This window comes from Pinus tabuliformis, chromosome 8 (genome assembly GCF_031772625.1).
Source record: "Pinus tabuliformis cultivar Carrire ecotype Pingquan chromosome 8, CPIR1, whole genome shotgun sequence".
NCBI lineage: Eukaryota > Viridiplantae > Streptophyta > Pinopsida > Pinales > Pinaceae > Pinus > Pinus tabuliformis.
In genome coordinates this window covers 476,540,330-476,556,190 of record NC_142294.1, presented here as the reverse complement: position 1 = coordinate 476,556,190, position 15,861 = coordinate 476,540,330, and the positions used below count along the sequence as shown (strand labels likewise).

Genomic DNA, 15,861 nt, shown 5'->3' with positions numbered 1-15,861 from the left:
TAGAACTATTGGGTGATTGCTTGAAGGAGGTGAAGAGGAGAAATTCTTTCTGCTGGGAGGTGTTGCTGGATTGGGGCCTTCAATGGTTGTAACCTTCTCAGAACTTTACTTCTTCCATTAATAAAAGCTATTGAGGTTCTTCTATATGCACTTGTTTCAATGATGTATTGTGATAATTGTATATTTGATTTATGCTAATCCTTGAATCAGTTATGATTGCATGCTTCTTGTAGTTTCCTTCTTTGTTATTTTGCAGGATCTCATTGTAGCTGGGCCAGCAAAAGAGCAAGGAGCTGGGGGCAAGCAACAAAGAGAAGAGTTTGGATTCGACATTAAGCGCAAGGCAACGGTTAGTGCATTCCTTCATTCTCTCTTGCTTTCATAAAGAAGTAAACCTTAAGTAGTTTTCTTTACAGTTGTTGCTGAGGTACTATCACCCTTAGAGTGGGATAGGGTCATCCGAGTTGGATACTTTTCCCTACAACAGACTACATAGGGGGTTTGCGCACTATTGAGGTATGGAGGACTTAGTCATTCTCCCATGAACATATATGCTGCTGAGATATCGTGTGGCGGGGTGAGGTCCCACAAATCCTCACTGATTTTGAGTCTGGGTATGTACTAGTATCAATCAATCTCTTGGTCCCCTTGTCTAAAGGTAGTACCCTGAAAAATGTTGTGATCCTCTGTGTGGAGTCTGGTTTGATTGGAGGCTGAAGAATACATGCTCAAAACTTGAGAGCCTCCTGCATATATAGGGCCAAACATCTCTAATCGGGATACCTAAAAAGTCGGCAAGGGTCTGAGAATATCTAAACAAGCAATGAAACCTTCCTCTAATCTCGTATTAGATAGGGCATCCAAAAATGAAGTCCACCTCGGTATCTACTTCCTGTAAATGACATATCTAACAGTTTCTGTCTAGTCTATCAATCTGGTGGTCTATCTCTACCTGAAGTCTATAAGAACCTACTCTGAATTGGCCTAGAGGAATGTGAAGAGCATGCATCCAGTGGTGAAATGTATGCTGGGGTCGAACAATGAGTTCGTCTCTCAACTCCAATAAGTGATCAACATAGATAGCCATCATTGGGCACAACCCTGTGACTTGGATGAACTTCCTGTAGATGTCCTCCCTGGTGATCTTGTTCAATTCCTGTCTAATAAGTAAAATGTGATCAAGAGCATCAAAGGAATATCGAAAAGGAGGGAGACGATCAAACTGAATGCCCATTGACTCTAAAAGATTTGAAAGTGTTGTAAACCAACATCTAGTCCAACTCGAGGGAGTAGAACGAACAATAGTATTAGAAGAGAAATATTCCAAGTAAGGATATCGGTCCCTACTCTTTATCATAGACCTTCTAAAATATTTCCAAGATATTTCAGTGTTCCACATTTTAAAGGAATTAAACAATCTAGTTGATTACTTGTCTAAGAAGGGACTTAATTCGCAGTTGGCAACTCTGTATTATGAAGAGTACAAGGATGAAGCTAGTAATCTTGGAATTTTTCCTTTGGTTTAGTTTGTCCTCATTTATCTTTTACAACAGACCATTGGTGGACTATTATTTTGTGATTGTTGAAATTTTAGGGTATTACGAGGTAGTTAATTACATCCCTATTTTTAGTTGACTTATGTTATATGGGATATGTTGCTGGTAAGTTTGTTAGATTTTTGTTTGGCTACTATGTAAGTAAATTGACTCTTTTTGGGTGGAAAAATGGTTAGTAAATGTTGCATATACTTGGTTTATTTATTTGGTGAATACAGAAAGATGTAACTACTTTTTTAATACAAAAAAGAAATGGGATTTTCTTTGATGAAAAAAATAAGATCAAATGTGGGCTTTATTTCATAACAAAAGAAAAGGGAAGAGAAAAAAATTAGGATATTGTCACAATAAAATCTCTAGAAATTTGGTAGACAAAATATTACATTTGATGAGGAATGGAAGAGTAAATTGATGAGACAAACATTGCAAGAAAGGGACCATTAATATCGATCGTATGCATCCAATGGTAGGGACATCTAGAAGGTTACATTACTACATACATCTCATATATGATGTGTCTTAGGAATGAGAAACCATATTTTAAAAATAGTTGGTATGGAGATGACAAATAGACATTATAAAAAAATAGTTTCCAATAAGAGGTAAACTAGAAGTTGTTGTCCTAGCAATGAAGTGCCTTCCGTAAAATAACTACTATACATAGAAGATAACATCATCATATTCACACATAGAGTGAGAAAAACTAATAATATCATTTTTATATGACTATAACATTAGAAAAATAAATATTGAATTTACTAATTACATTGAAAGGCGTTTTCTCTATGAAGTTGGCTGGGTAAACACTGTTTAGCTCAACCAATCCCCTCACTCCATTTTCGTTGTTCTCTCCCATCATAATTCAACACGTGTACACTTTTATCAAGCCCAATTTCTCGTGATGCACGAAGTACGACCACCTTTCAAGGCGAGGAGTTAACGTCTATTGTTGAGTATTCGACTAGCATTTGCCCCTGCATAGAGTCGGTTGCAGTTGATGCATAGCCAACGCCTTCCTCTTCCTTGGATTCATCAAGGGCAGGATATTAAGGTGAATAAAATGAGGCGGGAAGAACACAACGATTGTTCCATTAAGTCTTTTTCTGAGGACGTGTTGTTCAAGGTGTTGAAGCATTTGGATTCTAAGTCTCTGGTGATCACCGCTTGTGTGAGCCGCCGTTGGAAGCATGCCGTCGAAGAGGAGGCGCTGTGGGAAGGAATTTGTACCAAGCATTGGCTTGAAGAGGTTTTGTATGCTTCCCAGTTGGGGCAACTGAGGAGCGTTGTTTTGGCCTTGGGAGGCTTTCATCATCTTTATGTCTATTGCTTATCACTGCCACTGGATCCTCTGCATCATATTCTGGATCAATTGTGGCCAGTACTTTGACACGTTATTAGGAATTACTGGAAACAACTTATATGATCATAACTTTGTGTGAAAAGTGGCACTTAATCCCATACTAGAGAACTAAAACATAAATTATGTCATCCTACAAAATGGAGTTCACATTGTGTTGGAATAAGTAATGAAGAGTTGAAAAAATGGAACTCCCTCTTTACAACTATAACTCTCATAAACATTGTATAGATGGATACTTTTGATATATACTCTTTTTGCTTTACTTAAATGATTAGTTGCAAAATGAAGCTCTATGCCATCCTCTGAAAGCTGGAAAGGGCATCCCATTATCCCTATATTATTACTTTGCAAACAACCAAGCCATTCCATTAGCACTATCTCAATGCAACAGCAACCCCAAAAATGAAATCATTCATCCTAGAGTAAGGGAATGCGTATATCAACAACTACTACAAGAAGGCCTAGAAATTGATAGGCCTGTTTTTGTAGTTTTTTCTATTATAAAAGAATGTGTTTCTATTCGAAGGTGTTTCCTTTGATGTGCACTTCCAATAAGTGGGTTAAAAATATATATACACCAAGAAATAGATTCACATGAATATTGTATATCTCAAGACAAATCGGTGCAAGTATAAATCTAAGTACTCGTAGACTCTAAAATCGAATTTATTGTAAGAAAGTGTAATAGATATACCGATGTTTTGTACTATAATGTGTCATGCAACCAAAGAAGTCATTACATGCAAATACATTAAAGCAAACTCCATTAGCAAGTATTTATTGTATATCTCAATGCAACAGCAACCCCAAATCGTTTAATAAACAACAACCCCAAATCATTTGAGGCAGAGTTTGAGGCTCTGAAGAGCTTGAACGGAAATCGTGACGTCGTGGTCTTAAAAGCTGATAAAGGTGGGGCTGCCATTATCCTGGATAGAAAGGATTACAGAAATAAGATGCTTGACCATCTCTGTAATAGTGGGAGTTATAAGAAGCTTTCGAAAAATCCCCTCAAAAAGGTTTCCAGAGCGGTCGCTCTTGCGATCAAGTCGTGCAATTCCACGATTCCTATAGCCCAGAAACTGATTGAGGGAAACCCCATCACTCCTAGGATATATGGTCTTCCTAAAATCCATAAGGATGGGGTCCCCCTAAGACCCATTGTCAATACCATCGGTGGTCCGACTTACCTCCTGGCCAAGTTCCTCGCTGCAAAGTTGAGACCCTTGGTTGGGCAGATTGAGTCCTTTGTCAAAGACTCAGCATCGTTCATTGAGGATCTTAAGAGAATTAAACTTGAGCCCGAGGACATTCTGGTAAGTTTCGACGTGGTCTCTCTTTATACTTGTATTCCTATCAATGAGGCCATGATGGTTATTAATAAGCTAACTGACCCTGATACGGCTAGGTTAGTTGAGCTTTGCCTTACCTCTACCTTTTTCAGCTTTGAGGGAGAATTCTATGAGCAGACTTGCGGAGTGGCCATGGGCTCCCCCTTGTCCCCTGTCGTCGCCAATCTCTTCATGGAGGAGTTTGAGTCTAAGGCTTTGGCCTCCTATCATCTCTTACCGAAGCTTTGGAAAAGATTCGTTGGTGACACTGGTGTTGTCTGGCCTCATGGTCCTGACGAGCTGGATCGTTTCTTCAGTCACCTCAATAACCAATCCACCGCCATTAAATTCACGATGGAAAAAAAAGATAATGGTTGTCTTCCGTTCTTGGATGTTCTCATCTCTAAGAAGGTGGATGGTTCCTTTTCTCATCAAGTGTTTAGAAAGAAGACGCATACTGAGCAATACTTACATGCTTCTTCGCATCATTTCCCCGCTCAGAAGTTAGGGGTTCTTAGCACGCTTGCCACCCGTGCTGTAAGAATTTCGGATGAGGAGAGCCTGGAAATGGAGAAGGGTCATCTCCTTGAGGTCTTTGAGAAGAATGGTTACAATAGGCACCTCGGTCAAAAAGCCTTCCTCAGGGTCAAGAAGGAGCCCTCAATCCGAAGGGTTCCTAAAGATCATATCATGGGTGTGAACCTTCCTTATGTCCAAGGGACTACGGACAGGATTGCGACGATTCTGAGGAAATGCGATGTGCCCGCGACTTTTAGACCTCTCAACACTATCCGTGGCTCCCTCAGGTCTGTGAAAGACCAGATTGACCCTAAGGACATGAAGGGCGTCTATGTCATTCCCTGTTCCTGTGGGACCCCTTATATTGGTGAGACTGGTCGCTCTATCAAGCAACGGATTAGCGAGCATTCGGCTGACTTGAGACATGGTAGGACCAAGTCCTCAGCCCTGGCTGAGCATGCAGGGAAGACTTTGCATCATGTTTGTATAGAGGAGGCTCAAGTCATTGCCAAAGTTGCGCAGTTTCACCATCGCAAATTTAGAGAGGCCCTGGAGATTGAGAAAAGGCCGATCAATCTTAATAGGGATGATGGCTGGAAGATTAGCAGTTGCTGGGTCCCAGCCTTATCTTCCTAGCCTCCTCATTCCCCTTTTGTTAGGTCTTAGGGTTTTTGTCTTTCCTCTCCTTAAGTTTCGTTTTTGGCAGGTTGGTCCTTCTATTAGGGAGTGTTTGATTTGTTAATAAGTTATTATTATTATTTTCGGGCTAATTATGGTATTAACCTTATCCCGTTTATGATACTATTGGGTATATTATAGATCCTTTGTTTCCATATTTTCAATTAGTTAGGCATTTATTTTAATTCTACTATACCTTTAGAATTAAAATTCCCTTTTTCTAATATCTAATAAACATTTTTTGACCTTTTAAGTAATAATATATTTACCTAATAAGCTTTAATAAGAGATGATTGAATATATATTGATTATTTAATGAATATAAATTAATAATTTAATTATAAGAGGAGATATAATGACCATTAGGTTTAATGTATAAATAAGAAAGTTTTATAAATAAATATATGATAAACCAATATTACCTAATGCAACTAAATTCTAAGGATAATAATACTATTTGTTTTTTATTAATATTGGAATTATAAATTATTAAGGAAATATAGTTTACATGTATTAAGGTATAGAACTTATGGTCCATTAGAATTAAATAATAAATAAGAATGATTTAATTTAAAGAACATTAGATCTAACTTACCAATGGACCATTGATTAATTATTATTAAATGAACCTCAATTACCTAATGTAACTAAATTCTTAGAGTAAGAGTATCTTAATACCATTTATTTGTATTTAAATAATATTAGAATGATAATAATTATGGATTAATTAATAAATTTGGACTATTATACGAGATATAATGACCATTATATTTAATAAATATAGATAGTATATTATTCAATATACTAAAATTAACCAATGAATTATCTTAATACTGAATTATATTTAATTTTAGATATTGAATTATAATCCCAATATTACCTAATGCAACTAGATTCTATATACCATTTATTTGTATTTAAATAATATTAGAATAATAATAATTATAGATTAATTAATAAATTTGGACTATTATACGAGATATAATGACCACTATATTTAATAAAAATGGATATTATATTATTCAATATACTCAAATTAACCAATGAATTTCTTAATACTGAATTATATTTAATTTTAGATATTAAATTATAATTCCAATATTACCCAATGCAACTAAAATCTAAGAATAATAATACTATTTGTTTTTCAATAATATTGGAATTATATATTATTAAGGAAATATAGTTTATTTAATAAACTTGTATTAGGATAGATAACTTATGGTCCATTATATTTAAATAATAAATAAGAATGATTTATTTTAAAGAACATATAGATCTAACCTACCAATTGACCATTAATTAATTAATTATTTATTATTAAATGAACACTCACTTACCTAATGTAACTAAATTCTTAGGATAAGAGTATCTTAATACCATTTATTGGTATTTAAAATAATAATAATTATAGATTAATTAATAAATTTGGACTATTATATGAGATATAATAACCATTATATTTAATAAATATGGATATTAGATTATTCAATAGACTCAAATTAACCAATGAATCATCGTAATACTGAATTATATTTGATTTTAGATATTCATATACATTTATTTAAATTAACGAATGAATTCTTTCATTTACCGGGTTTGACTAGGATCATTAGGTCAAAATTAGCCGTTGGCAATATAGCCGTTGGAGTCTCTGCACACTCTATTTAATTAGCTAGGCCAGATTAGTTCTTCAACTTGTCCTGACGATGAACCACACTGGTTGGTTCGAAACGCGTCGACAAAAGATGGTTTATGTGATTTTGCCGAAGATTTTCTAAACATTAGTATGGATCACAGAAGTCTAAATTCCTTAAGTATTTATAGTGTTAACAAGCTACCAAGGAACAAATGAGTTGCAAAGAATCTAAACCAAATCTAAATTAAAATTGGAGGGAGTTCATCTTATGACATTATAGGGCTTTTGGCTGAATATGTGCCTTCAAAGTGCCTTTCAATATTTTCAAAAATGAATTAAACTTGATGGAAAAGGAAATTAATATTTTCTTAGGCTGAGAGGTATCTTTATTTTTATTTCAATTACAGAATCTGTATATTTTAATGAACATGGATCAAGATCAAAGACATAGCAAAGTCAATTGTTAATTTTACTCTACATTGTTGGATGTCTGAGATGTCCAAAACACAATCGATATACACATAGTGCATGCAGAGTAACTGAAGAGGAATGTCAAATTATTCGATTGAGAGATGGCATAGGAAAATGTTAAGACAAACAAATAATCATAGACATGGAGAAGAAAACTTTTTTCATAACTTTTTGACAGAATAATATTATCTTCCCTCAAGCAAGTTTGTTTTTCTTTCTTCTAATCTCGGATTTTTAGAACCTTATTTGGTTTGATAGAAAGAATTGAGTAAAGACCAATTCCATCTTTCTCTTTCTCTCTTTTGCATCGACTGTTACGAGAGATTAGGGCACTGGTCCAACTACCCCACATCTTTGAGGTTTCTTTGCAAGCCCTCTCATCATCTCACCTCCTCCACTTCCTCCTCAAGAGCCCACCATTACTTTTTTAATGTAGCTTTAATTTATTTAGAATTTTAAATGATGGCTAAGGAATCCAAAACTTGTATTTTGTCTGGATCTTAAAAGTTTTCACAGGCCCCACTACCCACTGAAATTTGAAGCTCAAAATATCCTAGCCATGAAATTACGGCCATCCTTATATACCCTACTATGTACTATTAGCTAATTATAGGTTGTTGGATTAGAATTGGTTATATGGTAATTTTCATGTATCTTATAAGGTGATTAAAGATAGTTGAATTTGAATTGGTTTCAAATCCAAGAACTTTATATCAAAATGGATATGGACAACATAAATTTACTACTTTTTAATTATCATAACCACCTATAGAAATATATTCATTTTGAATACTTCACTTTTGAAAGAATCTGATATAACTCTCTTGAGTTCCTTGGGATTCCAGAGCATGAAAATTCCAGAAGTATGCAAAATTATGACTCTTACCAATACATGCCAAACTATTTAACGTTGAAGCATCAAAAGTTGTGTTATGTATATGAATGCACTTGCAATTATCCTATCTGGTCCCATAGACTATATCTAGTCTCGTGGACATTAAAATTTCATTTCATTTAATTTCAAGATTAGAAATGCGATACCACAGTTCGAGTCCTGTAAGCTCGCAAACACTATAATTCGGACGCAGGATCGCCATCAGCATGGAAGATCCATGATCCAGTTTATGTTTTGTTGGAACACTCAGGAGAAGTAATCTCATCTTCCTACAACATGTGTACCAATACTATATATTATCATAGTAGCAACACCGATTCAAATTTAGTTGTGCTCCATTCTGACTGTACTGACTCTTTAGAACTGGAAATTGATCATAGATGTATATTGATTAATACCATCAACGAGCTTGAATATCTGTCTTTATCAACACATCTGCAAATAGTTATCGGTAATGATCGAAATAATTTCAGAAACCCCTCAGGGGTGCCTGCAATTAGCCATGATGACAAGGCAACAATGGTCAATTGTTACTCCCGGGCCATGAGGCCAGACTGTGAAGGAGAAATAATAATAAGCATTAAGAGCTTAAGCAACGCAACAAATTCGCGAGTTCATTCTCCCATCAAACAATTTTATGGTGCAAAAGTTGATTGGCTTCTTAACCACCCAGATAAAATGAGTGTTGCCATGGATTCAAATGATTTAGCCATAAATACCAATAAACTGTGGAGTATTGATCTCCAGATCAGTGAGGGCATGGACTATTGGCTGAGCATATTAAGACAAGTGGAGTCATTGTCCTTATTTCAGATTGTTCCACCTTCTTAGGCTTCATCACCGACTTTCACAATTGTTGAACATTAAATCTGACCTTGTCTGTTGATCGTTTGTGAGCTTTATAAAGGTTCAGGTTTTCGATCGAGGAGACTTTACTTCAATTTTTTCTTTTTAATTTTTCTTTAAGTAGGTTGCATGGAATAAAGGTATGCTTACTAGTGGAATGCTATTATCAAAGTTGTGTGGAAAGATATGTTGTGCTGGATTTGTGGAACTAGTACAATGTTTGAGTTTGATGTTGCATGGGGATACAAAGATTGTTCCAAGGATCAAAGGACAAATAGAGGATATGCAAAGTAATTTGAGTAGGGTATATTTTTATGTGGAGCCAAAAAATGAAAATATAGCAAAAAAAAATATCCGAGGGCCTTATGAATGGTCACACAGATAAGGATTTCTTTTCTTTTTGCTAAAGCAAGAGTATTTTCTTCTCATATATTAACTAGAAAGTTATAAGACTATGGTACAACTCCCAGTACAAATGCCTACTGGAAAAGCGTAGGGTCCACCATGCTACAAAAATTGGGCCTAGGGCCCCCAAAACTCTTAGACCGCCTGCGACCGTGGGATCTAATTCTAAAGATCCCACGGTTGAGGGGTTAAATCGAGAACTTATTTAACACACAATTTAACAAACACCACGAACCTGAAAGGATGTTAAAACCAATACAAGAGTTCAATCGGGTCCACCCAGGGAGTTAAATCCCGAGCTACTTTGTCGTCCGAAATCCATGAGACCCCACTAGTATCGCGATAAGCTCGGTGGATAACGCTACCAACAAGCTCGATGAACTGTGGTCGTAGATCTTCCCACGCCAGATTTGACGATTGAGGAGAATATCAGACAAAGAAGAAGCACGGAGAAAACCCACCCGATGTAGGCGGTTTTCTCTCTCCTTTTGTCGCCACGTGGTGATTGATGAGTGGCATTGGAGGCAAACGATGGAAAACCGCTTGGGAGCTTGGGGGCGTCCGATAAACCACTAAAACTTTGTTTTCCTTGAAAAAGGAAACCACTCTTTCTCCGCATCCTTCCGTCCATTTGAAATGTCCCTTCGCGTCGATACTGAGGTCTTCTGCTCGATGTACCCTTGTCCTTCATCTGCTTAATTGCCCAATTGTTGCTTCTCCTTCATACTGTGATGATGTTCATTGTCCGTGCTGGCCAGATTTTGGCATTCCTCATGCAATTTCCCTACAGGTGCTAGCTCCCACTTGTATATACTGTTATCTTTTTTACAGAGCACCCCTTCATTTGCCAGCTGGTCTGCTAGTCTGTTGGCGTTTCTGCGCACATGAACAAAATTTAGGGTTCTTAGGATTCTTAGATGTGATTGTATCCGATGATAGATCTGCAAAAGTCGCCAGTGGTTCGAGACTTTCTCTGGTGCTGAACCATTTGCTATTTTTTTTATTGAATTAATTGTTAATTCAGAGTCTGCCTCTATGATAGTGTTAGGTATATTGAGATCTCTCAGAATCTCTAGGCTCTGCTCTATGGCCATTAGTTCTGCCATATTATTGGTAGAATTCCCTAGATGACAAAGGAAGATAACTATGATTTTCCCTTTGTCATCTCTTATAGCTCCACCATAACCCACCATCCCGGGGTTTCCTTTTGAGGCACCGTCTGTATTGAATTTCAAAAAACCGGGGGGCCGAGGGGGTGGTTTCCAGTAATCCTACCCCATAGTAGGGTGTATTGCAGTCCTGATAGTGCCTTGGGGGACACGCTTATGGAGGCCCAAGAGCAAGAGAATGCGAGCCTCCTGGTGAGTTGGAGGATTCTCAGAGGGTTTCTTCTGAAGGGTTTTAACAGTTTCTTTAAGTTGTCTCAAGAGCTGAGCTATTATGTTTTGGGTTGAGCCAGATTTATCATTGAAAATTATGTTATTGCGTTCTTTCCAGACATTCTAGATCAAAAAGCCTAGAATCAAAGTCTAGGCTATGTTGACTTTCTCATTCTCTGATAGTTTTTTCCTCTAATTCTTTAAAGTTTTAAAGATGTCATTTTCATCCCTGTCAGTATGCCTGAAGATAGAGGCAACCTAGTTCCATAAGGTTGAGGTGAATGTGCAGAGGTTAAGAAGGTGATCCATCGTTTCTTCGTGAAGACCACATAACTGGCATCTTGATGGTTCGGAAAAACCTTTCTTTCTAAGATTTTCCCAAGTCAGAATCTTTTTGTGTTGCACCATCCACACAAATAGCTTGATTTTCATCCAGTGATGGTTCTACCATAGGTCCTTCCATGTTTTATCAAGGTTTAAAAAATTATGTCCTGTGGCAATTTCTTTGGCTTCTTTTAGGTTGAAGTTGCCCTCACTGTTTCTGCCCCATCTAAGTTGATTTGTGATAGTTGAGATAAAAAATTTCCTCTTTTCCAGGATTGTTACCAGCGCTTCAGCCTAGGCCTTCAGAGGAGTTTCTTCACTATAAATTGGTACCTTCCATGTTCTCCATTTATTATTGTTCCTTGTCTGATCCCAATAGTCACTGACCTTTTTTAGTCCTTTGTTGGTTGTGTAATCTTTGAGGATCCCCAGTCCTTCTCTGCATAAGTTGGGTTCCTGCTGCCAGTTATCCTCCCAGAACCAGGGTAGGTTCCCATTTCCAATCTCCCAGAAACTATGTTTCTGAACTAATGCTCTGTTCTCCCAAGCATTGTTCTAGATATGGGAGCCCCTGATATGTCCGGTCATTCTAATATGGTCCCATTCTTGCCAGTCCTTTGCATATTTCTGTTTCTAGAGCTTGGCCCATGGGTTTCTTGTTTCCTTCAGCCATCTCCACCAAAGTTTAGCCCCCAAAAATTTGCTGAGAGTTTCTGGGTCATGGAGACCTAAACCCCCATGATTTTTGGGTTTGCATAATTTGTCCCAAGCTACCAGAGCCCATTTTCTTTTTTCCTCCCCCTTTCCCCAAAGAAAATCTCTTTGAATGTTCCTGATTTGTTGTACCACTCCTCTAGGGACAGGAAGAGCCGAAAACATGTAGATTGGAATGGTTTGCAGGACTGTCTTTGTGAGAACAAGCCTGCCTGCTAGATTCAAAGATCTATTTGCCCATTTGCTGAATTTGTCCTTTAGTTTATTAGTGACTGGCTCCCAAACTTCTTTGCTCAGAGGTTTGTCAGTGAGAGGTATTCCCAGATATTTGGAGGGAAGATGATCTCTTTGAAAGCCGAGAATTCTGGATAGGTTTCTTTGAACGGAAATATTAGTGTTGAAAAAAAAAAATTATGATTTTGTGAGACTTACCTCTGTACCCACTGCCATAGAAAAATCTTGCAGAATTTGTTTGAAAGCTTTGGCTTCTTTGACCGTGGGTGTGCCCTGTAGCATGGTGTCATCGACAAATTGTTGATGAGTCAAAGAGTCACCGTCCTGGGTGAGCTTAAGACCCTGGATTCTGCCTTCCCCCTTGGCTGAATTGATTGCTTTGCCTAGTCCTTCCATCATAAGGATAAAGAGAAAGGGAGAGAGCAGATCTCCTTGCTTGAGACCCCTCGAAGGCTGAAAGGGTCTGGATGGAGAACCATTGAGAAGGATAGAAAAGCTAGCCGATGTTACCAAAGCCATAACCCATCTTATCCAATTATGGTCAAAGCCATACGCTTTTAGAACTTCTCTGATGTATGACCAACTTAGCTTGTCATAAGCTTTCGCTAGGTCAAGCTGTATGATCATGCCTACTTGCTTATTACTCTTAAGAGAGTGCACTATTTTGTGAGCTTGAATGACGTTATTGAGAATTTGCCTTCCTTCCACATAACCAGTTTGCTCCTCAGACACAAGAGTTGGAAGAAGGGGCTTGAGTCTATTTGCTATAACTTTAGAGATGATTTTGTATATTACATTACAGAGGGCTATGGGCCTGAATCGATCTGGAGTCATTTCTTTATCCTGCTTAGGAATTAGGGCTATGAATGAGGCATTTAGTGATTTTAGGATTGTTTTTGAAATTCTTGAATCCTCCACCACCTCCAGTATGTCATGCTTGAATATTTCCCAACCTGCCTTGAAGAAGTCTACATTGAAACCATCCGAGCCTGGAACTTTCCCATTGTGCATCTCTTTGATTACTTCTTTGACCTCCTCTTCCATCACTGGCCTGTTGAGATTATAATTATCTTCCCTGGTCACCAGTTTTGGAATATGTTGAGTGAAGCTTTTAATAAATAGAGATCTGTCTACTCTAGGCTCCTCTGCAATATTTTGAAAATGTTGTACCAGAATGGATTCCATGTCTTTGTGCGTGCTCAACTCTCTCCCTTGAGGATCTATGAGTTTTGTGATCCGATTATGAGCTCTATGTTCCATGGTATACTTATGGAAAAACCTTGTATTTCTTTCTCCTTCTTTAAGCCATTGCACTCTTGATTTCTGCTTCTAGAAGATTTCTTCCTGCTGACATCTGTTGTCCCATTCCTGTTGGAGAGAGTCAACTTGCAATTTCCTATCCTCAGTGAAACCTTCCTTGATGAGAATTTGGTTAATTTTCTGTAGCTTTTGTTCCACGTCTCTTTTGGCTTTAAAGATATTGCCAAACTCATTTTTGTTCCATTCTTTAAGTTTGACCTTTATGTGTTTGAGTCTTTGTTGTAGAAGGAACATTTTTGTGCCTTGAATGGGCAAGTCTTCCTTCCACCATTTATCAATATTGGTGATGAAGTCAGGGTGAGTAAGCCAAACATTTTCGAACCTGAAAGGTCTGTTCCTTGGAGTGCCAATAAAGGAAGCTTCTAACCAAATAGGCCAGTGATCCGATCCTCCAAAAGGAAGGATAAAAGCATTCAAGTTAGGGCCAGAGAGGAAGAGGTTCTCTGAGATTATAAATCTATCTAGTTTTGAGGCAACTTGGGAAGCTCCTCCCCTCTTATTGTTCCATGTGAAGGTTCCATTTGCTGTTTCCAAGTCCACTAGCCTCATGTTGATTAGGAAGTTCTGAAATGCAATAGAGTCTCTTCCTATTGTTCTGGTTCCTCCTTTTTTTCTGTAAGAGATTTAATCATGTTGAAATCTCCACCCAGAATCCAGGGCATTACTGGGTATCTCTCCCTTAGTTCCTCTAGTGAAGTGAGAAGCTTGAGTTTGTCTTCAGGTTTTTGAGGACCATAGACATTAGTGACCATATAGATTTCCTTATCACCGAAAGGTTGGATGACCATTGAAAGGTAGTTCTTGGATGCTTCAGCATCCAAAATTCCAAATTTCTGAGGATTCCAAAGAGTAAGAATTCCTCCCGCTGTATTATTGGCTTTGACTTCTAGGTGCCCATATTTGCTAAGCCATTTGCTATGTATTTCCCTGACTTTATCTATGGAACATTTTGTTTCCTGTATAAACACCATATCTAGGTTTTCTTCTTTTATTCTATGGCTGAGATTCCTTTGTTTTCTTTTACTTCCTAAACCCCTAATATTCCAGGTTGTGAGCTTCATAATGATGGGTTTTTGAATGAGTAACTGGTGAGATCTTTCATCTTACCTAAGTTGAGCATGAGTTTCCCACACTCTGTTAACAACTCATTTTGTCTCTTCCTTCCTCTTTTCTTGCCTGGGTTCTTGGTCGAGTATCTTGGTGTTTCCTCCATTGATTTGACCCCTCTATGCTCCTGGCTATCATGGCTTCTTTTGACTCCAGTGGTTTTCGTTTGAGATCTCCAGAGGAAGAGCTGTTGTACTCTGTCAAACTCCTCTTGAGGTAGGGAATCTATCCCTTTGATGGTTCCCTGGTCTAAGAATTTTTCCAGATCAAGATTCTCCCTCTCAAGAATCTCCTGTAGTTCGTGGTCCTCTGTTCCAACTTCACTTGGGGTCATCTCCTGGTCCCTGCTTAGTTCCATGTTACTTGGTGTAGGCTCCTTTTGCTCTCTGTTTTCCTCCATTATTTCCATACTTTCCTCCTTTTCCTTCTATATGGGATGGTTTTCTGGTGCATCATCCTTTCCAATGTTCCCTCCTTCTTCTTCTAAAATTTCAAAACTGTTGCTACTTAGTAGCTTATTTTCACTAGGTTTCTTTTGGTGCTTTCTTCCCCCTCCTTTCCCTCTGCCTCCCGTCTTGGTAAATCCCTCAGGATCTTTGCCTGTATTGGTTCTCTGATTATCCACCCTTTTGTTTTGTGGGAAATCTCAAAAGAGGTGTCCATGTTCATGACATTTTCGACATCTAAACAGGACATGTTCATAGTCCACCGCATGTACCCATTCCTCATTGTATACTTCTAGGACGATTTCATCCAGGAGTGCTCTCGATAGATCCATTTCCACACATATTCGTGTGAAGGAGGTATATTTATCTTGTTGAAAATGCAACAAGATGATGGATCTTAGTGGAAAGGAGTCGCCTTCACTAAGTGGTCCCGCAAGCGAATTTTGGCGCAAAGTCTATTTTTAGACATATGGATCATGGTCTATGAGTTGCAGAATGTTGTTTATGGATGATTGGTCATGTTGGGAAAAATAGATGGACTTCTATTTTTGGATCACAACAGGAGTGATCAGAGTCTATTTTTAGACTGCTAGTCAAAAATAGAAAAGTCAAATATTATTAGTTCGTAATAATATTT

At 37.7% G+C, this 15,861-nt stretch overlaps 1 protein-coding gene across 1 annotated transcript in view; it reads left to right on the top strand.

Annotated features, from left to right (window-relative positions):
• LOC149236131 (F-box protein SNE-like) overlaps nucleotides 1-8,013 on the top strand; it is an 84,618-nt gene extending 76,605 nt beyond the window's left edge. The window contains exon 2 of the mRNA XM_089368780.1: nucleotides 7,813-8,013. Within this exon, the coding sequence (XP_089224906.1) occupies nucleotides 7,813-8,013 (201 nt within the window). The remainder of the gene's footprint in view (nucleotides 1-7,812) is intronic.
• Nucleotides 8,014-15,861: the final 7,848 nt, after the last annotated feature.